This window comes from Pan troglodytes, chromosome 2 (genome assembly GCF_028858775.2).
Source record: "Pan troglodytes isolate AG18354 chromosome 2, NHGRI_mPanTro3-v2.0_pri, whole genome shotgun sequence".
Classification (NCBI taxonomy): Eukaryota; Metazoa; Chordata; class Mammalia; order Primates; family Hominidae; genus Pan; species Pan troglodytes.
The window spans coordinates 137,855,020-137,882,918 of NC_086015.1; the positions used below are offsets into that span (position 1 = coordinate 137,855,020).

Below are 27,899 nucleotides of genomic sequence, written 5' to 3' on the forward strand. Positions count from 1 at the left end.
CCCCTGAGCCAGGAAATAAGGTCACCTCCCAGGTCTGGTGGTCACCTCTAGAGTGACCTTGCCAGGCTTATCATGGGCAGAGAGAAATGTTGGCATTAAATGATCTCCAGGGGTTGATTCTTCTCTGACAGGCTGAGGAGAAGCTGGGAAGGCTGTGGGGAATGCCTGGGGCAGAAAAAAGATGAAAATATAAACTCAGTTATAAGCTTATGACATGCTTGACTCTGATATGAGGATATTTTATTACCTGGCAGCAATGTGCCAGATGAATTGGACAAAGAAGGTCATACTGTAAAACATTATTGTTAATATGCCATAATTCTCATGCAAAATCCTCTGTATGTATAAGACGATGATTGTGGAACTCACAGGAGTTTTGTCTCCAGCCACTCTTGCTAGCCAGGATGAACCACAACTCTTTCATGTCATCAAAAGATCACTGGCCGCACACACTGTGTATAAAGCACTGTAGCAGGGAATGCTATAACATGACATGGCACCATACAACGCAACACAATGTAACAACATAAAAAAATATCATATCCCCAAAATAAGGCTCAGTGGCTGCCCTAGATGTGCTGATAGTTGGAAGGAGGGTGGATATGGGAACTGTCACTGGAACTGTCTCCAGAACTTTGCTTATAAAATCCCAGTCTATAAGCAAAGACCTGGAGAGCCCAAAGGTGGAGGAATTAACTTTGCAGGCAGGAGCTGAGAGAGCACTGAAGGAGGGGCCGAGGACTAGAAACATTTCCACCTCCTGAAGAGCTCCGACCAGCCATCCCAGAGCCTAAAATATCACCCAAGGAGATTTATTTAATGACCTCAGACTGCAGAATCTTCGCTTCTACTTTACATAATTGAAAACCTCAATTTTGCCTCCATAGCTCATGGCTGATATATATCCCAAGCCACAATGAAAACATGGATGTAAGATGCCCTGAACAAGCTGCCAAGGAGCACCCTGGAGGATTTGGAGAAAGCTGCAGCCCCCCCTCTCCAGCAATATCAGGGCTCAGGGACCCAATCAGAGAAGCCCCAAGGGCTGCAAAGGACCACATGGCCACCAAATGTGGCCTGATGGGAAGAGACTGAACAGAGGGGCAGCCAAGCAGAAGGCAATGTCATTACCTGGGTTACCCTTGATGAACCCTGAAGCTGCTGAGTCTTCTATGAATGCATTATCCTTATTATTTAAAAAGATCTGTGTGTTCCAGTTTGGTGCACTGTATCCTAGTGTATTAATTTGGTATTATTTTATACTGAGATGGTCCAGGCCCTGCCATAGAAACTGTATGATGCTCCTACAGTCAGTACCAAGGCCAGGCCCCAACAGCTGTGTGGCTGAAATATCTGGGTGGACAGGTGCACCCTACACCAATGGGCTCTGACCACAGTAGACTTTCCCAAATCTGATCACCTCTCCTAGGATGTGTGAGCCAAGTGAGGGAAAAAGGGAGGGAGTGTGCCTGTAGGAGAGACTATGAAGTATGCTTTTCTTTTGGTATTTTGTTGAAAATACTGTGGTTTCTATACTGCAGCAGGACAAACAAACCGTGACTTATCTTTCACAGTTTATGTACTTGATTTCTTATAATCTGACAGTGTGTTTATATTTCTCCCATGTGCTCTCTTTTCCCTTTTCTTACACACTACCCTTACAGCTACATCAATAACTAGTAATCTTGATAATAATTCTCTCTCCAGGGCCCCATGCAGAACCTCATGAGACATGACTTCAGAGGCCTCCTCTCTGAAGGTGAGGGAGGCGTCAGCTGTTCAGAGAGAGAGGCTGCCTTGCCTGGGGACACACAGCTAGCCAGTGGCCGAAGCAGCAGTGGATGCAGTTGTCCTGATGCATAGTTCAAGAAGCTTTTTTTTTTTTTTTTCACGTGTGAAAACATCTATTGGGGAAATGGAAAAATCATTTGACCTCATATTTCTCATACCTGACATGGTAAGTTAATTTTTTTTCTTTTTTCTTTTTATTTTATTTTATTTTTATTATTATTATACTTTAAGTTTTAGGATACATGTGCACAATGTTGCACCAGCTCTTTTGTAAATCAAGATTTTGTTTTGATCTATACACTTGTAGGTGGTATAGAGAGTGAAATGGAAAGGTGGTTTGCACCAGTGACATAACTCATCTTTGTGAGTGCCATCCTTTGGTGTAGCTATAAGGGTGGGGGAGCTAAGATGTCCCTTTCAGAGGCCTTATACACCAGCATCAGATTTGGTGATAATTTAAGGTTATCCAATGAATCTGCATCTCCCAGAAGGCTTAGATGGCCACTGCCTATCTTTTGGGGCCTTTGGAACCAAGTGATGTTTTAGGATTATAGGGGACATACTGCTAACCAGAAGCAGCCATCTGACTGCACACACTCCTGCCCCTGCTCTCAGTGACAGCTAGAGGATGAGTGGAAAGCCAGCTGACATCTGATTGGTGACAACCAACTCCCTCAGTGTCAGGGCTCAAACTTGTAATAAGTGCCTGGCTTTATCCAAAGTCTCTGAAACCTGCTAGCTGGTGATGCTAAAGCCATGCTAACGGGAAGAGAATTTACTGGAGGCCGACTCAAGAGCAGCAGTCTGGGGAATTAAGCTTGGCTCCTGCGAGGAAATTAGGCAGAATCAATTAAGGATGCGGGCAACTGAGGCAAAAAGAGAGACATTAATGTTGGATGATAGAAAGTCAGAAGGAAACTGGACCAGCAGTTACAAGCTATAGCATTAACCAAAAAACCCCACATCAGTGACTTGGGACAGACAGAAGGAACTGAACGATGTTGTGAAAATATCTGAATTCCTCCCCAAATTACTTTATTAAATCAGTCTTTAATGAGACAATTTCAGGGAGGTGGAATGGACTGGCAAAAAGTAATGATGTCCACCGTGACAACCAAGAAGGGATAAATCAGCAAGTGCGGATTATATGTCCTCAGTTATTAAGGAATTAGCTAATTAATTTACCAAACTTTTGGCAGTTATTTTAAAGGTAAAGAGAGTTAGTAGAGGGATGCATAGATAGGTTACTGATCTTTAAAGAAACAGTTAAAGGAATTCAGGGGACCGTGAGCTATTGCTACACATCTCAGGCAGTGTGAGGAATTTTGCACATGGTAATCACCATGTTGGAACTAACTTTAAATGACGCAAAATGTTAGGGAGAGTTTTAATGATAAGCTGCAGGCCAGAATAGGGCCATTGTTAAGTATCTGGACCAGGGCAAAAAGCTGACAGTTTCACTCAAGGCAAGTGTCAATTTTCTGAATCTATGTAGGCTGGCAGAGTCTGTAGGAAAACTCCACAGAGCAAAAGGACTCCAATCAATACTCAAGAAAGACAAGATAGGTCAAAAAACACCCACCCCAAAATCGGGTTGGTAACCCCCAAACTGCAGTCTCATTGAGTCCTATAGCCCTGCCAGGTAGGCAATCTAGTCTCCAATATATAGATGAGAGCACTGAGGCTGCAAGAGGTTAAGGGCCTTACCACAAAGAACAAAACTAATAGGTGGTAAATTAAAAACTGGGAGCCAGGTCTTTCTGGCTTTAACTTTGGCACTCCTTGTAAAGGATGGTAGGATGCTTATACTGGATCAAGGAGGCGATACCACTCTAAGTGGTAGACCCAGGTCTTTCTAGCTTCAAATCTGGCATTCCTTCTACAGTATGCTAGAAAGCTTATACTGGATAAAGAGGAATATATCCTGGAACTTGGAAAAAATGCTAAGCATTTTTCAAATTTGTAAAATCAGAGGAAAATAATCATGTTCTGAAAGATGCTAGGCACAAATGGAGCTAAGAGACTTGTGGCTATTTCATCAGTTAAAAGAGAATTCCACATTCCATTCCACATAAGTCTGCTAGGAATATCCTGTCATTTCTATATATGTCTATTGAGGGCCTACTGGGTGTAGGATTCTGAGATGGGTATTCGCAGGGGAGGTACAAGGAGAGAGGAGATAAAGGCAAATATAGACGTATACAATCGATAGGATGTATGACAACAACCGAGCACAGGTAATTCCTGTATGCACAGAACACAGTCTGGAAAGGAATATGACCAAATGTTACCAGTGTTAGCTGTAAGTGGTGAGATTCAGAGTAATAATTTCTTTTTTGCTTTAGTGCATTTTATAAACCATCTACAATGAATGGTATTTTTTAAATTTAAAAATGTTATTAATTGAAAGCATAAGGCAACACATGAGTTTGGTGTGCAACTGGGCTGGGGGTACAAAGGAAGGGGAAGGTTGTGGGCTGTCCTGGAGCGGGGCCTGGAAGGAGCTCTGGGGAGAGGGAGCAAGTGTGCATGCAGAGGTGGTCAGGAAGGTGGTGTCACACAGTGCAGGGCTGGAAACTTGGCTGAGGTCAGATTTTGGAGGACTTTGCTAGATAGTGTGATCTTTTAGTGATGTTAGGAACCCAGGACCAGGGGAGCCTGGACAGAGAAGCCAGTGAGGATCCAGGTTCCTGGAGAGGCCTGCAGGCAGCAGGAGGTATGCTTGGGTCTGGGGTAGGGGGTGGGAAGCCGCCTGGGTGGCATATTCTGTACCCTGACCCACCGTGGCTGCGTCTGGGGCTGTGGTCTCAGGGATTGGCCTTGAAAGTGAGAAAAGGGAAGAACAGGAAGCAGAGCAGGAGGCTTAGAGTAACTCAGCAGCCGGGTAGGTGCCTGTGCTTGGCAGTGGCGATGGGGGGCAGGAGGCAGCACAACAGGGGGTTTGGGCCAGGAATAGGTTGCATGCACCCAGTGTTCAGCAGCTGCCGCCTCTGCAACACTGAGGCCATCACAACTGCCTGCCTGTGGACTAAGTGTTACGCTTGGTTTGATGAATTGCCACCTGCAGTTCTGGTGGGCTGACATCTGGGTGCCTGAGAAGACTCACTCCCAGAAGCCTAGAAAGACAGTGGGCAGCTGTTCATCCACCCCCTGGGGAGGGGTTCTTTGATGGCCCCAGGGCTAGCTGACTGTTTTCTGGAGGAACCCAGCAGACCTCAGAGGGTAGGCTCAGGAAGCTGTGGGGGTCAGTGGCCATCCCCTCCCCCCACCCCACATCTTGAGCTTGTTTTGAGTCACTGGGAACTGGCAATGGCCTGTTCTCCTACTCAGGCCAGAGCTGTCACCCATGCCAGCAACCTGGCCATATGCCCACTCCCAGAGTGCTGAAAATGGAGCCCAGCGACTCCAAGAGTAGCCACTTCGTAGTGATTCAGCTGTCCAACTGACAGATCTTTTCAGGTGGGAGATCTTTTGTTTCCCCCAAAAGAGGCCCCCTGTGTCAGCCCTGAGGACAGCCTTTCACAGTCCCCTTGGCATCTGCAGCCACTGTCCTCCCGCTCCCAGGCCTGCCATTCTTTTAACCTTCAGCTGCATAGAGATGGGAGAAGGCGGAAAAAGGGCTTTTTATAACCAAATTATCTCTGTGCATTCATCTGCCATTATGTTAATGCATCGCGAAGCCCGGCAGATGGTACAAAGTCAATTATGCTGGTGTTAAAAAGGGAGAAATTGACCTTTTCAGGACTCACTTGGGTTCCAGAGCAGAGTTTGTAAACTCAGGTTTCAGGCCTGGCATGTGGGCAAAGGCACATGGCACTGTGGAAGAGGGAGAGGGTCTGGTGGTCAGCACGGGGACTCCTGTCTCTCGTACCTGCACATTCTCTCGAAGAGGCCAGCATAGCCATCACAGTTGGTCTTCTGGGTCCGCAGGATGTCAGTGGGTTTGAAGGCTTGGCGGTCCTTCTCCTGAGCAGCTGCAATGTCATACTCTATAGGGCAGGTGAGGGGATCATGAGGAGCTTGAGCCTGGGAGGCGAGAAGACTCCACCCCAACCCCCAGCTGTGCTCTGGCCATCACCAGCCCCAGGAAACTACAGTGGGCTGAATGGAACTACAGCCCCAGCACAAATGGGATCTGGGAACTATCACCTCTTTGTGCAAGTGGTGAGAGGAGGAGCAGGCCTTGGCAGAGGGGGCCACCTGGCTCCCCAAGCCTCTGAGGAGGGGCTAGGAGGAGAAGGGACCAGGACAGTGCAGAGGCATGGGGCTCTCTCTGCTAATCCCCGCCACACAGCTCTGCACACATTTCCAGTGAAATCACTCATCCCGTTTTCATGCAGCCCGAAGGCCTCATGCTGACCCATGGGGCACACAGAGCTCGTCCCCAAGTGGAGAAGGCTGCTCTCCCACAGCCTGTCACTTCACTAAGGAGGGGATGAAGACATTGCGAAGAAGCCTGAGGCCTGCGGTGAGGCCCTAAGGCAGAAGTCTCTGTAGCTATTGAGGACCCATTGAGACTGTGTATGTGTGTGCTGGCATGGGGATAGAGCAGTAACAAAGTCCTATAAATGTCCCATTTCTGACCCTGCCCCTTTAAGGCACAGGCACAACTGGTGGAGTTGGGATGGGAGCTGAGCTGGGGGTCTCTCAAGTCCTCAGTTTGGACCTCCTACCTGTGCCAGGCGAGCTCATTCTCTAAGCTGCATTCCAAACTGTTGTTCCAGAAGAATAAAAGAAAAGCCCAGTGGCAGCAGGTCGAGAAAGACCCGGCTGGTCTTTATGTCAAAGGACTAGGAGTCCACCTCGTGATCTGGCCCTGCCCACTCTCATTTGTGTTTGCAAGGCGGCAAGGGGCAGCATCCCTTAGCCACCACCTCTGCAGCTCTGCTCGACCTGGGAGCTTCCCAAGGCCATCCTGTGGAGAGCTGTGGGCAGCTGCATAGGCCCAGGTCCCTCAGGTGGCTCCAAGAACCTTGGAGACTGCGCTGGGACCAGTGGCCAGTGTTGCTAGTGTGGGAGCAGGAAGTGGAGAACCCGCTTTTCCTGGCCCTGGTATTTAATGAACCCTCTGGTATTGCAATCACTTTTCAAACAGCTGCAACGTCTCCCCACCAATGGTAATCCTTCTTGGAGATGACCTGTTGCTCTGGGCTCTCATCTCTGTGGAGATAAGACAGAGGGAAGGCTGGGACAGAGGGAAGGCTGCTGCTGGATGAAGTTTCCAGCTCTGGGCACTGGTTATGGGCAGAAGGCTGCAAGATTCTCCTCCAACTAACTTTCATGGAGACTCATAGCACGTGGTGAATTTTATCCTCCTTGGTTACTCTCTGGTTCATCAGTCCAGTCTTCTGGGTCCCTCTCCCCCACCTTTCATGTCACTCTGCACACATGAATATGCTGATAGGAGCAGAGGCCTGCAGGGAATGGAAGCAAGGGATTCTAGAGCCAGAAATTCCACAGGGGGGCCTACCTATGTGATGGCAGATCCAGATCCAGATGGCGCGGACCCTTTCCAGGTCAGTGTGGGCCTCCTGGAGCAGGTCACTCACCAGTTCGTCTAGGCCACTCTTGGCTGTCACCTGGGGAGCAGGAAGGGTGTGCTGTATTAGGGCCTCGAGGAGGTGCTGTTGGGGGCCCAGCATCTTGCACCTACAGCCAGTGCTGCTCTTCCTCCAGGCAGAGAAGCTGGAGGAGAGGTCCTGAGGGGCAAAGGCTGGCTGAGGACAAATTGGGAGGAGGTGGGGGAAGTTGGACAGGGCAGGTGGTGCTGACCAGCTCAATCACAGGCCCTAGAGCCACCACAGCTTTTCTCTGCAGATCTGGGGGCTAGCCAGGCAGGCATCTGGACAGCTGTAGCAGCCCCTGGTCATGGTCAATACTAAGGATTTAACATAATCCTTATCAAAATTCCAATAGCTTTTTGTGCTGAAATGGAAAAGTCAGTTCTCAAATTCCTATAAATTCCAAGGGGCTCCAAGTAGCCAAAACAATTTTGAAAAAAGAACACATTTGAAGGACACAAGTTCCCCATTTTCAAAACTTACTGTAGAACTACAATAATCAAAACAGTTTGATACTGCCATGAAGATTATATAGACAAATGGAATACAACTGAGAGTCCAGAAATGGACCCACATATCTACGGTTAGTGGATCTTTGACAAGGGTGTCAAGTCCATTCAGTGGGGAAAGAATAGTCTCTTTTACAAATGGTGCTGGGACAATTGAGTTTCCACATGCAAAAGAATAAACTTGGATCTCTACCTCATGCCATATACAAAAACAACTCAAAATGGATCAGTGACTCAAATATAAGAGCTTAAACCATAAAACTCTCAGAAGAAAACACTGGGGTTAATCTTCATGACCTTGGATTTGGCAATGAATTCTTAGATATGGCACCAAAAGCACAAGCAACAAAGGAAAAAACAGATAAAAGGGCATTCGTGAAAATAAAAAATTTCTGTGCATTAAAGGATATCATTTAGAAGGCAGAAAGAAAACTTACAAAATGAGAGAAAACATTGCAAATCATATATCCAATAAGGGTTAAATATCCAGAATATAAAAAGAACTCCTACAACTCCACAAAAACAAAACCAACCCAATTCAAAAAGGGGCAAAGGACTTGAACAGATATTTCTCTAAAGAAGATATACAAATGGCCAATAAGCGCATAAAAAATGCTCAACATCCTTAGTCATGAGAGAAATGTAAATCAAAACCACAATGAGATAGCACTTCAGACCTACTAAATGGCTATTGAAAAATGAAACCAGAAAATAATGTGTTGGCAAGAATATGGAGGAATTGGAACCCTTGTACGATGCTGGTGGGAATGTAAAATTGTGCAGCTGCTGTGGACAAATTTTGACAGTTTCTCAGAAAGTTAAATGTAGAATTATCATATGATCTAGCAATTTCAGTTCAAGGTATGCACCCAAAAAAACTGAAGGCAGAGACTCAAACAGACATTTGTTTCCCCAATGTTCATTGCAGCACTATCCACAATAGCCAAAAGGTTAAAAAACATCCATCCATGAATGAAAGGATAAATAAAATAGAGTATATACAATATATGCAAGGGAATATTATTCAACTATAAAAAGAAGGAATTAAGTTCTGTATATGCTACAACATGGATGAACCTTGAAAACATGATGCTAAGTGACATAAGCCAGACACAAAAGGACAAATACTGTATAATTCCACTTATATGAAATATCTAGAATAGGAAAGTTCATAGACAGTAAGTAGAGATTACCAGGGGCTGGGGGAGGAGAAATGGGAATTTCATTGCTTAATGGGTAGAGTTTCTGTTTTGGGTGATGAGAATACAACATTGTGAATATAATTAATGCTAGTGAATTGTACACTTAAAAATTATTAAAATGGCAAATTTTATGTTATTTTATGATAAAAAAACAAATTAGCTTTCTTCGTAGGGGCCCTCAGGGAAACAGGGCTGAGGTTGCTGGAAAGATGGCTCTGACCATGTTTAATCTCTGTAGAGAAGCTGGGGCACTAGGTCCTGCAATGGTGCCCACACTCCCCTCAGCTCCCAGCTTGAGGGTACTCCAGGACCTTGTTTTTAGCTGGAAACATCTCACTGCTCACAGGGGTTTCCAGGACTCACCTGCTGACCACTGGCCCAGCACACTGGCACTCTGATCTCTGGAGACCTCTGGGCCCCTGTTCTACTCTCTCAGCTGCTTTCTGTTTCATTTTCTTCTACGTCCAGCTCCAACACCGCAGACTTTGTCCTTGTCCCTCTCCCAGGGCCCCGAATGGTACTCAGCATTGCAGGCCTGCACTGCAGCCTGGAGTCCTGACTTAGCCTTCTACTTCAGTGCCATGGCTTCTGGTCCTTTGGTCCCCACCTCCTGGCCCCACCTGGGCCTGGCTTGCTCTGGCCACTCCCTGCTCTGTGGCTGGGTCTCTGGCCTCCGCTGGCTTCCTGGCACTGTTCTCTGAGTATGGCCAGCAGCCTGATCCATCCCTTCTGATGGCCATTACAAAAATCTGGGCCCTTTGCAGACTCCTGACCCCACCCACTTTCCTCACTCACAGGTAATGGCCTGGCCTGCACTTCACGGCATGCCAGGTGGGACTTCCTCACTAAGAGTCTCATCCTCCCCTCCTGCTTCAGCCTTCTCAATGTCTCAGGTCTTCTGCCTTTACAGGGACTTCCCTTCTTCAATCAATGGCCTCCTTCTCGTATGTCCTCACCTCCTCCCTTCCTTTCCTGGCTGCTCCATGCCCCCTTGTTCCCCCACCTTAGGATGCCCCCCTACTCTCCTCAGTTCTGCTCATGTCTAGCCTCCCCGTCTCTGCAGGCTCCTGTGGGATCTTTTCCTCACTCCCCACTACTCACCTCCTGCTTGCTCTTCCACCCACCTGAGGACTGAGGCCTCCAGCACCTGTGCACTGCCCCTCTGGAGGTAAGGTGCACTTTGATGCTGCAGTAGCCGACATGCGTCTGTCCTGATCTCACTTGAGCAGATAGCACAGCTTACACTGTTGACCACGTCTGCCCCAGGGAGCGCCTCCCTGGACCTTCCAGAACTCTGACCCTTCCTGGCCTTGCCCCAGACCCTTTGATGGCTCCAGGCCCTATGGGCTTCCTCCACCCCCGCAATATGATGCCCGTCCTATGGCTTCAGCTCTTAACGAAATCTGATGACTACCAATCAGTGTCTCCAGCCCAGACCTTTCCAAGCTTGTATATTTGGCTGCCCAGGGGGCATTTCCCCTGGATGTGCCACAGACACTAGAGCCCCTCATATCTCAAACACACTCATCCCCTAAAACTTGCTCCTTCTCCCTTGCTCCTCATGAGGAGGTACTGATCCACCCTCCAGGAGTCAATCCAGCTATCTGGGAGCCCCTCTCCCCTACCTCCCACCCACTCCACACCCACTGGTGATAGAGTTCTTCCCCTCTGCCCCTAGCTCAGGATTGGCCTTTCCACTCCTCTGTTTCCTCAATGTCTCCACTTAATCCAGGTCACGTCTTCTGCCAGGACAGAAGGATGTCCTCAACTTATGTCTTTGCTTCTCATCTGGCTTTCTTGATCCATGCACTCACCATCCACTCATTATTTCAACAAACAAGGTTCCTGAGTACCTACAAGGTGGCCTTTTTAAGACCATTTAATGTCCTGACTTCACAAAAGTGTTCAGCACCTTGTTCCTCCTATCAGACTCTCTGTGCTGAAGCTCCTGCCTGGCTCCAATGACTTCCATATGTCCCTAGTGTTTCAGCTCTTCATCTGCCCCTCCCACCTGCACCTGAGACATGCTCAGGGCCAGAGGCATGAGAGCATGGCAGCTCATGCACTTCAGAGGTGAGCACAGCTGTGATTATAATGGTCCTGGCCATCTGCATCCACGGTCCTCCCATCCTCTCCTCCCTTCTTCCATGGACTGGAGGCAGGCATAGCTTAGGAGCAGAAATGCCAAAAGGGGCATGGAGAAGGCAGGTCAGGGCTGGCCAGAGGGGCCTGCCAATGAAGAGCTCCAGGGTGTGTGGTATGGGGTGGGAGCAACAGGATCGTGGGTGGGGTGGGGGATGGAATGGCCTCTGGCTCTGGGCAGGGGCTGCTGCCTAGTGCCTTCTGTCCCCACCCATATGCTATGAAAAGGCGTTCCAGGGCCATCCAACCAAGCCACTCAGGATATGTTCAGGAGGTGTCTGGGGAGAGGTTTTGCTGCCCTAGAACTCTAAGCCACCTTGAAGGGGCCCATGGTCAGAGCGGCCAGCTGTCCTACCTGTGAGGCGTAGATATCCAATTTCTCAAACTGCTGCAGGTCCAGGGACATGGATTTCAGGCTAGATCGATCCCAGGGGTAGGCTGGAAACACAGAGCACCTTGGTCAGCAGCTGAGACCCACTGAGGAGGGCTGCCTGGCCTAGGCCTTGCTGTCTCTTTGAGGAGCTGTGACTGTCCAACCTTTAACACAATTCTCAAAGCCTGAAACATTGAGCCTAAGAGCTATATGGGAAGTTTCCTAGAAGGGTCCCCTGATCAAGTTAGTTTGGGAACCATGGCAACTCCCATAGTCCTCTTAGAGGCCTACAGGGAACATACGCCTATTGCAGACTCTGAGAAGTCAGAAGTAGGAAACGGGCTTAACCTTAGTTAACCCAGTAGTTCCCAGACATATTGATGATGGAATCTTCTTTTTCCCACCATTTGGTTTTCCGTGGATTCCCTGTTATTTTTCCCAGGAATGAATGCTCTTTGGGGAGTGTCCAGGCAGTGCTGCTTGTGCTCACAAGCTCAAGGAGGGAGGTCTGTGCCACAGCCACGGCCCTGGGGTGGAGGTGCCAAAGGACACCTGGGTGGAGGAGGAGGGCATGGAAAGGCCGGGCCATCTGGGTCCTGCAGGGTGAGGTGCATTTGGCACCCAGACAGGCTTCCTCCTTTGCCCTTGGTCAACTGGAGACCTGAGCATCTCAACCGTGTGTGATGGCGTTCTGGTAACAGGGCCCTGAGACAGGCTGGGCCTCCAAATCACTCATCTATGCTTAGCCTTACTCAAAGGGAGCCTGCTGACCAGAGACCAAGCCACGAGTCAGGTCTCTGAGACAGAGATACAGGAAGGAGAGAAAACTAGAGACCAGTGCTGATGCAGGGCCAGCAATCATGCAAGCTTCCCACTGGACATAGGACAGCCATAATCAGCTGTTGCTGGGAGGCTGCTGCAAGGCTGCCTGGCCAATGGTTAGACCAACAGGTGCATGGACAGCAGACCCCTGTCCCGGCCCAGAAGAGAGCCTTGGCTCTGGCAGAGCCTTTCTTAACCAAGGGTCCCTGAGTCAGGCAGATCAAAGTCAGGAAAGCTGGGTGGGAAGACAGGATGGGGGTGGGAAGAAGTTGGGACCAAAGAGGAATTGAGCCCCTGATCTAGGTGGACCCACCCACCTTCAGCCTCCATGTCGGGAGCCTCTGGGTGCTGGGCAAGTGAGGTGTGCTGGAGAGACCCCAGGGTATGGTAGGGAAGTCTGGGAAGAGTAGGGCCATGTAAGAAAGCACCTGATGGACCTGCACTTCTACCTTGGTTCCAGTCTGGTTCTGACTTCCACCTTGCTGGGAGGGACTGGACCCAGCCCTCTGGCCTCAGGCACACATCTGTGGGATTCCTGGGAGCATATCATGTTGTGATGTTAGCGTCACACTGCTCTCTGGGAGGGTGCAGGGTGTGGGGCTCCTCTGCAGGTACATGCAGGGAGGGACATGTGGCCTCCCTGCCTGGTGGGGGACACTGCAGGTGCATTTGCCCACACATCGTCAGGGCTGCCACTGTCAGTGAGAGTCCCTTAATCTGGTGCTATTAGACCTGAGAGATGTGGGGAGAAGGTGGGGAGAAGGTGGGGAGGGGTGTGTGTCACCTCTACACCTGGCTCCAGCCCCTTCATGACCCTCTTCTGGGCCGGCGTGGTTTGAGAGGCAATGCCCACTTATTGGGGAGCTGACCAATATTTGGGCCCAGGGGTTTCTTGCCTGGCCACCATGACTTATGTCATCAACCCCTGCGCTGTGTGGTCCAAATGCAACCAGAGAAGACTGGGGATACTCAGGCAGGCCCCTGCTGAGCCTTGCCTCTTCTCAGTGCCCTCTCCCTCTGCAGAATCTGTTCCTATCATTCTCTCACAAGAGCCATCAGGGCGACCTAAGTGCATTCAAAGTGGACTCACACATCGAACAGATTTCCACTCAGTGTAGCTCTGCAAATGAGGTCTCCCTGCACTCCTATTTAGAATAAAGGTGGCATTTCTGAAATGGTATTGAAAATCCTATTACTAGTTTTCCCCTTTCTTGGTTCCATTTTCCAATATCTGAACATTAAAAATGCCCATGATTTATGCCTCATTAAATCTACCTGTGAGGAGATTATATAAGATCTAAATATGATTCTACATAAATACATTTAAAACATCAGTATCATTAACTAAATTATTCTGATTTTAAAGGAAAACAATAGGAAGAAGTATGGAGCTGCACCCCGCCTTAGATAACATCTGGTCTACTGAGGGGGAAACTGAGGCACAGGGAAGGCAAATGAGGGGCAAAAGCAGGATTCCAACCCAGGCTATCTATCATCCCTCTCAGTGTTTCTTCCTCTGCTTCACTCTGCTTATTCACATGCCTCCTACCTTACAGACATTTGGCATTCCATTTAAAGTTAACATAATCCTGAATTACGATTTTAATATGTTTCCTATAATGGTCTGCCTTGTTATTGGTGGGGTTTATACTTTAGCTTTAGGATGACATCTGGTGCATGAGCTTTTTCCTTCTCCACCTGTGTCCATGGCAGACATTGCTAATCAATCATGACACTCTTCCCCTCCTGAACCCAAAGGTGGCCCCAGCCTCTCAGCATAGTGGCCCAGGAAGCAACTGTCAATTGGAGATTAGTCTTTGAGGCTAAACCCATGTGCTCTCTTGAGAATTGTCCTGGGAGACTCTGGAACTTACCATGGGCATCTTTCCCTCCAGGTTGCCGGGGTCTTGTGTTTCCATTTTTATCACCTTGTAAACCTACAATATTCCAAAGATCAGAAGTATAGATACTTCAGAAGAAACAGAAATGCAAGCACTGATGACTCACCTTCTGGTGGTCCTTGCTTTTGACCCCTCCTCTTTACTCTCCTTTTCATAGTCTCCTTGTTCCCACCCCACTGACCACTGAATTGCTGCTTGAATTGCCAGGAACTTCCTGGTGTGGCAGAAGGAAGACTAAGAACCAGGAAGTGGCTGACAAGAAAGGGAGCTGCATTCTGCAACTGGAGTTAGTATTTGCTCTGACCTAACACTTTGGGTGATTCATTGGGTCCTCCTGGAACCTGGTGTTCCTGCCCTCTTTTGGATTTTCCTGCTTTCTTGAATCCACTGCCAGATAATGCCGGGATAAGAACTGACCATGGATGGAAACAAAGATGCAGGAAGGGGAAAGCAGTTCGTGTGAAGGTCAAAACCTAGAAAGGTCAGGTCATAATTAAATTATTCCTTGGGAGGATTAAAGGCCAACTGAATCCCATAAATCTAAGTCTGTAAAGGCAGAATTGTAGCCAATAGTTATTAGACTCCCTGGGCAAAAGGAAAGGAACTTTCCCTGCCGATCTGGAACCAGGTCAGGAAGATTTGGGTCCCTGATGGGATCAGGGGAGTTGAAGGTGGGGATGCCAAGGCAGGTAGTTTTATGCCCCTGAAGGCCACTTTAGGCTATAAATATAACAAAGAAGATTGCAACCACACATGGGTTATTCTGAGAAACAGTGCTCCATTTATTTCTCACACCTGCATTTTGTATTTCACACCTACATTTTTTTCCCACCTACATTTTTGATAGAATGATAAAGGTTCGAAATGATAGCTAGCATTTGTTACACACTTACTATGCCTGGTTTGGGCTTTATATTTACTCTCTCATTTAATCTCATAATAATCTTATGAGGCAGATTCGCTTATTTTCCTTCTTTTATAGTTGACAAAACTGAGTTCAAAAGAGGGGTTAGGCCACTGGCCCAAGGTCACACAGCTGAAACATGAACCCAGTCAGTCGACCCTAGAGCTTGCCCTCTTTACAGTAGACTACTTTCTTGAGATCCTGACTGCTGATGACTACAGGACCAGACAGTTCTGGAGGACTTTGGCTCACTGCATGGACCTAAAGAGGACCTGAGCCTCAGTTGTTCTGCAGCCTCTGTTACTTAACCTGCATTCTTCCTGAGGTCCCTGTTTAACCATAAGGTGGACAGATGCAGGGAGAGGACCGAGAAGGGAGTTGGGGAGACATCATCGTCCTGGGCCTGGGCCTATGTGCACTGCACTGAGGGCAGCAAAGTATGGTGGTTAAGACCACAGGCTTCAGAGTCATACCTGGTTCTGACCTACTTCTTAGCTGGGTGACTTGGGTAGTTACTTCACCTCTCTAAGCCTCACTTTGCTGATCTAAAAAGTGGGGATGATATTAGTATACATCAAAAGGTTAAAAAGTTAATAAATGTTAAAGTACTTAGCATTTTGCATGCCACTTTTCGGGCAGTAAACAAATGGTATCTAAAAGCAACAGCAACAACACTCTTGTGATGCAATGTGTCTTCAGCTAAATGTCTGTGTTACCTATGACTAGTTCCAGAGATGCAAAATCAGCAGTAGCTGGGTGTAGAGAAAAGAGTCTCCCAGGATAGAGCTGTCATGCTTCTGCCTTTTCCCAGTTTGCAGGCCCATGTCACTCTTCTCCTTCCCTCAGAAGATGCTTGGGCTGGGATCTGGCCCAACCAGCTGCCTTCAATCCTCTCTGCCAGCCCTCCACCATGAGTACCTGTGTCATACATACGTTTAGCCAAGGAGAACTTCTTGAGCAGCTGGGGCATGGCATCTCGAGGGTGGACTTCCACAGTCAGTTGTGTCCCTACAAAGGAAAAGGAGATGACATTCTCAACCAGATGCTGCCAGGAAAGGGTGAATGCCTCATGACTGATGATTGAATAACAAAACAATTAGTTTTAGAACTTTCTTTCGTGTGTACAAATCATCCTTGTTTTTTTCTTTAAATCAAAACAACAACAAACCAAGCAGATAGTTTCCAGATTCAGGCAAGATGGAGTAAAGCACACTCAGCCCTGTCTCTCCCACTGAATGCAATTATAAACAATGTACCGAATGTAAGGGGCAACTACTAGAGGATTCTGCAAAGTAAATAATAGAATAACTGGGGAAGAGTGGGAAGAATTTTTAAAGCATTAGCAAATTGGCAGTGAATTTACCATTCTTCTTTCCCCTCTGGTATCATCTAGACTGGACTTAAAGGCATTCCCAAACCCAGAAGGGTACAGTGGGTGCAGAAAAAGAGCACACAAGAGAAATCCTCTCTTTCTGGCTTGCAGAGTGAGAAAGGGAACCCCTAAGAGTCAGAGAGAGTGAAAGAAATCTTTTGTTGTTGTTTTTCCCCCACTTTATTCTGTTATTTCTCAACTCAGCCCCCAGGCAATTCTGTTGGTAGCAATGGCAGCAGTGATGTTGGTGGCCATGCAGCCACCTACAACTCTGGAGCAAGCATAACTATTTTCTTCTACCAGAGAAGTTATAATCCCAAGAATATGAGGGCAAATATTTACTGCTTTTTCTCTCTGTTTTCTGCTGATTTGCCCCAGAGGCAGACACAGTTGTGGGGCCTATATGGCAGAGTGAGGAAACTGAAGCTCCAGCTTTTTGGGTAGAGGAATGAGAAATGGGTCATGAAGAGGAGGGAGCTCAAGAAGGCAATTCCATAAAGTTGTAGATGGACTCCTGTGGTCACCTCTGAACTGTGCATGCATAGATCTCATCCTAAACATCATACCACAGTCTTCAGGAAGTAAACTGTGGGGTAGATTAAGGCCCAGGTTCCAGACTGGCCACTGGGTGGTGCACATGCAGGGCAGATCTGTATAGCATTGCAAAGGCTACAGTTCAAAATTACTCAGCTAGGAAGACTCAGGAAAGTCTTAATTTGAAAAGGAAAAGATAATCAACAGATGCCAACTCCACACACAAAAAACCAGCCACAATAACATGCCCTAATAAGTAATAGCAAACAGTTTTGAGATAAATGGAAAGATACAAAGTATCAGTGATAAAAAAGAAGATATAAAGGAGAAGTAAGTGAAGATTTTAGACTGAAAAATATAGTTAAAAATTCTCTGGATATACTCAATAGCAGAATGAAAATGACAGAGAACACAGTCAGAGAACTTGAAGATAGATCAACAGATATCGTCCAGTTTGAACAATAGAAAATGTAAGTAGTGCGTCAGAGATCTGTAGGTCAATACCCAAAAGTCTAACAGTCACATCTTTGAAGTCTCAGAAGGCAAAGAGAAATAATATGATGCAGAAAAAATATTTGAGAAAATAATGAAAACTTCTGAAATCTGGCAAAAGACATAAAACCTTACTGACTCAAGAAACTCAGTGAATTCTAAACAGGATAAATGTAAGAAAATCCAAGTCCAGACACATAACCAAACTATTAAAGAAAAAAATATGGAAAGTAGCCAGTGAAAAGCGATGTAAAGCCAAGAGAATTTGGTACCAACAGACTTGCTCCAAAAGAAATGCTAACGGAAGTTCTTCAGACGGAAGAGAAATTATACCAGAGGAAAACTTGGAAGAGGGAGAGAAATGGTAAATATCTAGATAAATATATTAGTCTGCCCTCCTCTCAAGTTCTTGATAATATGAATAATAATTGAAAGAAATAATTATAACATCTGATAGGTTTTTGATATATTAGATGTAAAATATATGACAACTACAACATAGAGTAGGAGAGTGAATGTACCTATATGGAGGTAAGACTTCCTCATTCTACTTGAAATGTTAATATTCATTGTAATAGATTATGAAAAGTTAAGTACATATAATACATACAAAAATAGCTATTATGGAGATATAGTAAAAAACTTAATAGGCAAATTTAAATGTAATTCTGAAAGGCAAGGAAAGCAGGAAAGGGGAAACAGAGGCACAAACAGAAAACAAATAATAAAGTAGAAAACCTAAATACAAATGTATCAATAATTACATTAAGTGTAAGTGGTCTAAACACACTAATTAAAAAATAGAGATTTTCAGAAAGGGTGAATACATAAGATTAAACTATATTCAGTTTCCAAGGATCCAACTTTAACTACTATGATATAGGTTGGTTAAGTGAAAAGATAACAGAAAGCTGGAGTTGCTATGTTAATATAGGATCAGAGAAAGGAAAATATCGGGGATAGAGGAATATTAGCAAGAAGACATAACAACCTTCAATAGGCATACGTCAAACAACAAAGTTTTAAAATACATGAAACAAGAACTGATAGGACTAAAAGGAGGAATAGACAAATCTACAATTATTGTTGGAGATTTTAACACTAATCTTTCAGTCATTGAGAGAATTAATTGAAAGAAAATCAGCAAATATATAGAAGAAATGAACTACACAATGAATAAAATTTATTTGATGTTTATAAAAGATTCCATCTAATAACAGCACAACGCACATTCATGTCAAATGCCCATTGAATAATCACCAAGATGGACTATATCCTTGGTCACAAAACAAACCTTAAAAAGTTGAAGAGAACTGAAATCATACAAAACTCCTCTTTGACCAAAATGAACTAAACTAGAAGTAAAAAACAGAAAGCAACTGGAAAATGTCCAAGTATTAAAAATTAACATACTTTCAAATCACACATAGATCAAAGAAGAAGTCTCAAGGAAAATTAGAAAATATTTTGAACTCATTGAAAATGAAAATAAAACATATCAAAATGTGTGAGATGAAGCCAAAGCAGTGCTTCAAGGGGAAATTTGTAGCATTAAATTCTTATTACAGAAAAAAGAAAGGTTTCAAATCAACAATCTAAGCTTCCATTTTAAGAAAGTAGAGAAATGACTAAATCCAAGGCAAGCAGAAGGAAGAAAATCATAAAAATAAGAGAATAAATCACTGAAGTTAAAAACAACAACAGAGAATAATCAATGAAACTAAATGCTGGTTCTTTTTAAAGATCAGTAAAATTGACGAACTTCTAGCTAGAATGACCAAGAAAAAAAAGAGGCAAGACACAAATCAGGGGTAAATACACCAATATCAGGAATGAAATTAGGGCCATCGCTACAGACCCTCATATGTATTAAAATAATAATAAAGGAATGCTACAAAACTTCTGTGCACATAAATTCTACAACTTAGATGAAATCGGCCAATTCCTTAAAAGTCACAAACTACCACAAAACTCATATAGGAAGCAGATAACTAAATATTCCCAATACCTATTTGTTAAATTAAACTTGTACTTTAAAACCTTCCCCCCAAAAGCCAGGCCCAGATAGCTTCAGTGGTAAATTCTAACAAACATTTAAAGTAAATAACATCAATTCTTCATAGGATCTTTCGTAAAACAGAAGAGAATTGAATGCTTCATAACTCATTTTATGAGGCTAGCATTAATCTGATATCAACACAAAGACAGCAAAAGAAAAGAACACTACAGACCAATACCCCTTATAAATGTAAACACAAAAATCTTCCACAAAATATTACAACATTAAATCCAACAATATAGTAAAAGAAAAATATACTACAACCATGGGCGGTTTATTTTGGGAATGCAAAGCTGGTTAAATATTTGGAAATCAATGAATGTAATTCACCATATTAACAGGCTAAAGAAGACAAACTACTAGGATCACACCTATTGGTGTAGAAAAATGCATTTGACAAAATTTAACATCCGTTCATGATAAAACCTCTGAACAAACTAGGAATAAAAGGGAACTTTCTTAATCTGAAAAAGGAAACCTACAAAAAGCATACAGCTAACAGCATATTTAATGGTGAAACATGGTTATGCTTTCTTCCTAATATTGGGAACAAGTCATAGATGTCCACTCTCACTGATCCTAATAATATTGTACTGGAAGTCCCACCCTGTGTAATAAGACAAGAAAGAGAAATAAAAGGCATACAGATTGGCAAGGAAGAAATAAAACTGTCCTTATTCACAGTTGATATGTCTGTCTACATAGGAAATCCCAAGTAATCTACAAGAAAAAGCTCCTAGAACTAATAAGTTAGTTTAGCATGGTCACGGTGTACAAGGTTAACATACAAACATCGATTGTATTTCTGTATATTGGCCATAAGCAATTGGAGATGGAATTTAAAAATAACCATTTCCCATAGTTCCAAAATTAAAATATTAGTTATAAATCTAAAACAAACAAAAATCCCAAACATGTGCAATAATCGCATACTGAAAACTCCAAAATATTATTACACACATTAAAGATGACTTAAATAGATGGGGAGACATACCATGTTTATGGATTGGAAGACTTAAAATTGTCAAGTGGGCAATTCTCTCAAAATTGATCTACAGATTTAATGCAAGTTCAACCAAACACTTTGGGGGAATTGTGCAAATACATAATTATAAAATATAGACATCAAGGCACAGGAACTGGAATAACTAAACTAATTTTGAAAAAAAAAGATGGGAGGACTCCCACTCTTTGATTTTAAGATGCATTAATGAAAAGCTGTAATCACAACAATGTGATGTTGGTAAGAGGATAGATAAACAGATCAATAAACAGAATAATAAAAAATAGACTCACACAAACATAGCAAAATAAATTTTTACAAAAGTGCAAAGGCAATTCAATTGGAAAAAGGGCAAAAGAATAGATATTTTACTATAAAAGAGATTATGGATGGAAAATAAGCACATGAAAAGATGTTCAGCATCATCAGCCATTAGGAAAAGGCAAGTTAAAACCAAAATGAGACATCACATCTATTAGAAGAGCAACAATATGCAACTGGCCCTTGAACAACATGGGTTTGAACTGCACGAGTCCACTCATATGGTCCTTTTTTTCTACCAAATGCAGATGGAGAGTACTGTTCATGGAATGCAAAACTCGCATAGAGAGGGCCAACTTTTCCTACATGGGGTTTCTGCAGGGACGACTGTGGGACTTGAGTATGCCCACATTTGGTTATATGTGGGTGGTCCTGGAACCAATCCCCCATGTATACTGAGGGGTGACTGTAATTTAAAAATAGTGATAATATCATATGCTGACAAGGATGCAGAGAAATTGGATCTCATATATTGCTAGTGGGATTGTAAAATAGAACAGTCACTCTGGAAAATAGTTTGGCAGTTTCTTATAAAACAAAACATGTACTTACCATACAACCTAAAAATTGCCCTGTTGGGCATTTATCCCAGAGAAATGAAAACTTATGTTCACACAAAAACCTGTACACAAATGTTTATATAGCAGCTCTATTCATAATCACCCTGAACTGGAAACAACTTAAACGTCCTTCAATGAGTGAATGGATAAACAACCTGTGGTACATCCATATCAAGAAATAGTTCTCAGCTGGGCATGATGGCTCATGCCTGTAATCCCAGCACTTTGGGAGGCCGAGGTGGGTGGATCACTTGAGGTCAGGAGTTTGAGACAAGCCTGGCCAATATGGTGAAACCCCATCTCTACTAAAAATACAAAGATTAGCTGGGCATGGTGGCAGGCACCTGTAACCCCAGCTACTCGGGAGGCTGAGGCAGGAGAATCGCTTGGACCTGGGAGGCGGAGGTTGCAGTGAGCCGAGATCGTGCCACTGCAGTCCAGCCTGGACAACAGAGCGAGACTCTGTAAAAAAAAAAAAAAAAAAATACTTCTCAACAATACAAAGGAACTCTTAAGAGTGATGGGAGGATTAGAGTCCACACAAGATAATTTTAAAGAGGGAAATAGAACTGCTGTATATTCCGATGGTGGTGTATTCTGGATATTCTGATGATGGTAACCACCATAGTGGTGGTTCCACAAATCTATGCATGTGTTAGCAATCAGAACTACACACTACAAACATTTGATTTTACTGTATGTTAATTTAAAATAAAAATAAAAGCAAAAATACCAACCACACACAAAAAAACCCAAGCAGAATTAAAACAAAAACTTGGATGATACAGAAAGATATAAAGCAGAAAGTGAAACTCCTTTAAGACTTCATTTCTGCACTTAAAAATCCAAAGCCGATTATAGTAAACATATTTTTCATAACCTGCTTTCTTCATTTAAATCTTTACATGTCAGTGAGCATAGCCATATGTTATCATTTCAAATGGCTACATAGTATTCTATTTTGTAGATGGTTTATAATCCATATAAGCAATCCCTTTTTGTTGAATATTTAGCTTTTTACAGTTTTGCTATTAGAAATGATGTGATGAACACTCAGATACATACATCTTTGTATGTATGTAAAGTGATTTGCACACTTTGCAAATCAGTTCCTTTGAATAAATTCTGAAGTATGAATCAAATAATATGGATATTTTAAAGGCTTTTGTTAGATATTGGCAAAATTTTCTTATGAATGATTTTATCAATCTATGATCTTATCAGTAGTGCAAGAGAATGCCCATTGTGCACATTCTTGCTGTGCTTGATTGCAAAACTGGTCACAAAGTGCAATTCCTCCCAATGAGAGGTCTTTTGTTCCACCCCTTGAATTTGGGCTGGGCTTTTGACTTGGTTTGGCCAATTAGCACATGCCAGAAGTGATGTTGCACAAATTCTGAGCCTAGGCTTCTAGAAACTTTGAGGCTTCCATTCTCATTCTTGGGATCCCAGCCATAACAGCCATGTGAATGAGCCAGGTTGTAGATGAGAGCCCACATGGAGCACAGCATAGCCTCTCAGGTGAGGCTATCCCAGACCAGCTGGTCTCCAGCCAACCCACCAGCTGACAACAAGCACATGAGCAAGCCCACCCAAGACCCAAGATCAGCTGGGTGTGGCTCCAATGAGAATTTCTAGCTAACCTGCAGATTGGTGAGCTCGTAAATGCTTATTGTCTAAAGCTGCTAAGTTGTGTGGTGGTTTGTAATGCAAAAATAGATCACATATTCACTCACTGATGTTTGGTTTTATCAACCCTTTAAATTTTTATCAGTGAATAATAATACCTGGTTGTGTTGTATATTTCTTTAGTTTTATTGTAGTAGTCTTTGCCTATACTTATTTACCATTTTAAATTCTTATTTTGTGAATTGGCTATTTTCCTATTGAAGTATTATTTTTTCCTCATTGATTTTGTAAAACCTCCTTTTACTAACCCTTTGCCTGCTAAATGCATTGCAATTATTTTTCATAGAATAACAATACTGTCTTTTTTGTGTAGCTCATAAACTTGTTCTGCATGCCAAAGAGGGTCATTCTCAAACAATTTGAAAAGATACAATGTGGCCTCTGCAAAGCATAGCTTTGAAGGGGTTAACATTCATTTTGAAGTGTAGTTTCCAGCATATTCAATGTTGAGAGAAAATCAGCCTTGTGAGTTTGTAATTAAAACATTAAGCATTTCAGAGTTCAAGGCATAATTCAGTTCTGGTCGTAGGACTGGGTGCTATCGCCATCAGCAGCAAATACTTTCTGTGTGTCTTCCCATCATTAGTGAGGCATGGGCCTGTTCTTCTCCTTTTCACTTTCTCCACCTCAAACCCTCTGAGGTGTCTTTTAAAGTGAGTGCTAAGTGGTACTTGACTTCAAGATGCCTTGTGAAAAATGAATTGAGAAACATGTTCACTCTCTCCCCTCTCATAGGTCACAATACACAATGATCTGAGTAGTCCTGTAGTAAAGAACTCTATTTGACCCAGTACTATTTTGTCAAACACCATTTGGAAAATGCTGGACTGGAACAATCTCCATAAGCTTAGAGAAACTGCAAAAGTGAACAACTTATTGGCATAGGGTTCAACAACAAATCTCTTCCCCAAACTTCTCATAATGCCCAGGTACTTTCACACGCACATCTGACAGTCTTTGTTAATTTATCGCTTCAGGCAGCCACTTCCAATAAGTCACAGTTAATGAAAAACATGAAACTTGTTTGCCATCCTGCGTTACATGCCCTGAGCCATGTCTCTATGGGTATTAGCCATGTCCTACTTCAGCCATGTCTCTTTGTGAAAGAGTGATCAAGCTGAAAAACAAACTGTTGTTAAAGCCCCTCCAGGGCAGGGTGTTGAGGTGGGCTCATGTTCGGAGCACGGCCCTGGCCCAGATGCTCCAGCCATCACTATTCCTAATCCCTTCTCTCCTTTCTGTGATTCCTCTTCCCTCTTGGACAGGGGTCAATGTCCAATATTTTCCTGAATCCCACTTCCCGGTTCTCCCCCAAAGCTGTGCTGCTGCTTAGCATTCCCTCAAGGAAAACAGCCACTTTCTCGTCCTCCCTGATCTGCATGGGAGTGTGATTCCTGCTCTCACTTACTGTTGTGTGAGGGCACCACTGGGAGGCTTTGCTGGCTCCAGGAACTGGGCCTGGGCTGGACACGCTGTTTCAAGGGGAAAAGCATTCACAATATAGCTTTATGCTTCCTTAAGGCATGGAGTGGAGAGAGTTTGCTGGCTATGACGCTACTGGATCAAATAAAACTCTTAATTTAAGAAAAAATATTAGTGTGGCCAATCTCTAACAGAGAGTAGATCATTTGGAGTAAAATTCGCAGTCAGATCTAAACCCTAAGTACAGCCTAAGTACAGTAGATTATTCTAATCTTGACTATTAACCACCACAACCAAACCTATAGGAGGCCTTTCCTGGGATTCCAGGCTGCCTGGCTGGCCTCTCTCATGCATCCCTCCCCAGCTCCACCAGTTGTCAACAAAATCACATTTCTGAAGCTGCAGCTTTGACCGTCTTAGTTAAGAGCATGTTAGAGATTATTTTCTGCTAATCTTGAGAACAGGCTCCCTGGCCCCTTTCCTAGACCCCGCCAGCTCTCCTTGCTTTTCCCTGCCTTCTCAGAAACAGAGCATACGGGCAAGCACAAGAATGTCCACATGCTTACGGCCCTGCCTTTCACCCAGTCAGGTTTCTTCCACCTGACAGCTGCTCTCCAGATCTCTTCAGGTTTCAATCAGGATTTATCTAAAGGCCTAATTGGCTCAGAACACCTAACGCAGTATGGCAAACAGGTTTCATGTTTTTCATTAACTCTGACTGATTGGAAGTGGCTGCCTGAAGGGATCAATTAACAAAGACTGTCAGGTGTGTGTGTGTGTGCATGTACACATGCACACGGCTGTATATGTGTGTGGAGGGGTCATGGGATTCGTGTGAAATACTTGCCATCATTGGTTTAAGGTGTTTGTTAACTTTTTCTATAACAGGTTGGCACATTTACAGCCTTTTTTTTTTTCTACTTTGGAGTTTTTTTTTTTTTTCCTGCAGTAGCTTAGAGTCAGGAAAACAGCTAAAGCATTGGTAGTTTAAAAAAAAATACCCTTAAAGAGTCCCTGGTTAGATATTCAACAGAGACATGCTGTGATTCCACCCAGGATGCAGTAGTCAGGAAGTGGAAAGCGGTGACATCCCAGGAATGAGCCTGCTAGATGGTGACAGGGACTGTCTAGCTCTGTAGAACATGATGGAACACCACCCTTAGGGGGTACTGCCAAACACAGCATGAAAACCCCACTCAGCAGCTCTCATTATGAGATGACAACCTAATGTTCCAGAGCTCAGGGCTGTGACTGGGCATCTGCTGGTGTGCATGATGAAGGGCATCACTGGCAGCCCTGCCCATGGCTTCCATTAGGAACGGAAAACAAAGGACCATTCATGATTCCTTCTATGGGTTGGAGCTCCATAGGGAGGTCTGAGGTCTGGAAACATGGCAGTTTGACCCTAGTGCACGCATCAAAGAAGACTACTCTACAAAGTGTTTGCATGGGGATAAGGGCTGATGACCTTGAGGACAGAAGCCTCAACAGAAAACTGACTCCTCAAGAATGTCCTTTGGGGTCAGGCATGGTGGCTTATGCCTGTAATCCCAGCACTTTGGGAAGCTGAGACAGGGGGATTGCTTGAGCCCAGGGGTTTGAGACCATTCTGAGCAACATAGTGAGACCCCATCTCTACAAAAAACGAAAAAAAAAAAAAAAACAGCCATGTGGTGGCACTCACCTGTGGTCCCAGCTACTCGGGAGGCTGAGGAAGGAGGATTGCTTGAGCCCAGGAGTTTGAGGCTGGAGTGAGCTATGATCGCACCTCTGCACTCCAACCTGGGCCACAGAGTGACACCCTGTCTCAAAAAAAAAAAAAAAAAAAAAAAAAAAAAAAAGAAAGAATGTTCTTTGCAGGGGCTCCTTGTGATTACTCTCCTTACAAATTCATTCAACCCACACACCCACTACAGATCCATCTCCAAAGCCCCTTCCCATGACCCAAGATTCCAATGTTCCTTTGCCACCTGTTGCATAAAGTCTACCATTGAAAGAGAGGCTGAGGAGGAGAGAAAATGTTGAACCATTCCGAGCAATGAGTTCAGACTGAAATCTCAGACTGCACATTGAGGGTGGGGGTTGGGTGGGGGCACTGCACCCAAATCAACACCACCAGATTGGTCCCTGTCCTGTATGGAAGAGACAGTATGGGGGAGTAGTTAAGCCCACCAGTATCGAGAGCCCACAGACATGGGTTCAACTTCTGGGTCTGGTATGCGACTTCAGGCAACTTATTTAAATATCTTTGAGCTTCCCTATCTGTAAAATGAGGATGATAACCTTCCACAAAAGGTGGTTGTGGAGATTAAATGAGGTGAGCCATGAGAGGGGCTTAGCTTAATATCTGGCACACACCAAGTGTCCCACCTCTGGTCACCGCTATTACTGTGATAGAGCTTCCAAGAAGGCTTCTCTGGGGGCCGGTGTGGTTCGCAGAACAGAGCCCAAAGGTTGTCAAGGCTCATGAGATGAATAAGAAAGTGGCACATGGAGTAACGATTCCCTGGCCACAGCTTTCCAAAATGGCAGGTGCTGGCACCAACCTCAACAAAGCCAAATTTGAATTCATGTTTCTTTCCCAACCTGCTCTTCCTGCATCTCCCTCATCTTCATCCTCCCCATTGCTCAGGTCCCAAGCCTTGACTCCTCTCTTGTATACCCCAAATCCACACCATGGGGGAACCTCTCTTGCTGGATTATCACGATGCCTCTTAAGGGTTGTCTTGCTTCCAACCTTGCCCCCTCTGTTTATTCTCTACGCATTGGATGTCTACAACCATCTAATGGTTTCCAATCACACTCAGATTAGAAGCCTCCCAGGCCCTGCCAACTCTGCCCTGTGTCCTCTCTGGCTCTTCTGCTACCCCCACCTTGCCCATGCCCCTCCCTTCCTCTCCACAGCACAATTGCCTGCTCCTTGAACATGCAGACACGCTCCTGCCTGGGGGGCCTTCACGCTCACTGCTCCCTCTGCTGGAAGCTCTTCCCCAGATACCCACATCATTTACTCTTACCTCTTTCCTTGCTTAGATGTCACTTTCTCAGTGAGGCCTTTCTCACCTACTCCACTTTAAATTGTCCCCTGGGATAGGCTGAAGAATGGCCTTTAGAGATATCCATGCCAGAATCCCTGGAACCTGTGAATGTTACCTAATATGGTAAAGAGGACTATGTGGATGTGATTAAATTAAGGATCTCGAGATAGGGAGACCATCCTGATTATCTGGCTGGGCTCTGAA

The 27,899-nt window shown here is 44.5% G+C and overlaps 2 protein-coding genes across 6 annotated transcripts in view; one reads left to right on the forward strand and one right to left on the reverse strand.

Moving 5' to 3' along the window:
* Positions 1-1,957, forward strand: part of CEP63 (centrosomal protein 63) — a 129,798-nt gene extending 127,841 nt beyond the window's left edge. For both annotated transcript variants that reach the window (XR_008547113.2, XR_010155797.1), the window contains exon 14: positions 1,708-1,957. The gene's annotated coding sequence lies outside the window, so the exon portion shown is untranslated. The remainder of the gene's footprint in view (positions 1-1,707) is intronic.
* Positions 1-27,899, reverse strand: part of KY (kyphoscoliosis peptidase) — a 51,265-nt gene that overhangs the window by 13,566 nt on the left and 9,800 nt on the right. For all 4 annotated transcript variants that reach the window (XM_009446524.5, XM_526315.8, XM_009446525.5 and 1 more), the window contains 5 exons: positions 16,139-16,213; positions 14,275-14,337; positions 11,561-11,643; positions 7,262-7,370; positions 5,663-5,780 (listed from right to left, as the gene is read on the reverse strand). In XM_009446524.5, the coding sequence (XP_009444799.2) occupies positions 5,663-5,780; positions 7,262-7,370; positions 11,561-11,643; positions 14,275-14,337; positions 16,139-16,213 (448 nt within the window). The remainder of the gene's footprint in view (positions 1-5,662; positions 5,781-7,261; positions 7,371-11,560; positions 11,644-14,274; positions 14,338-16,138; positions 16,214-27,899) is intronic.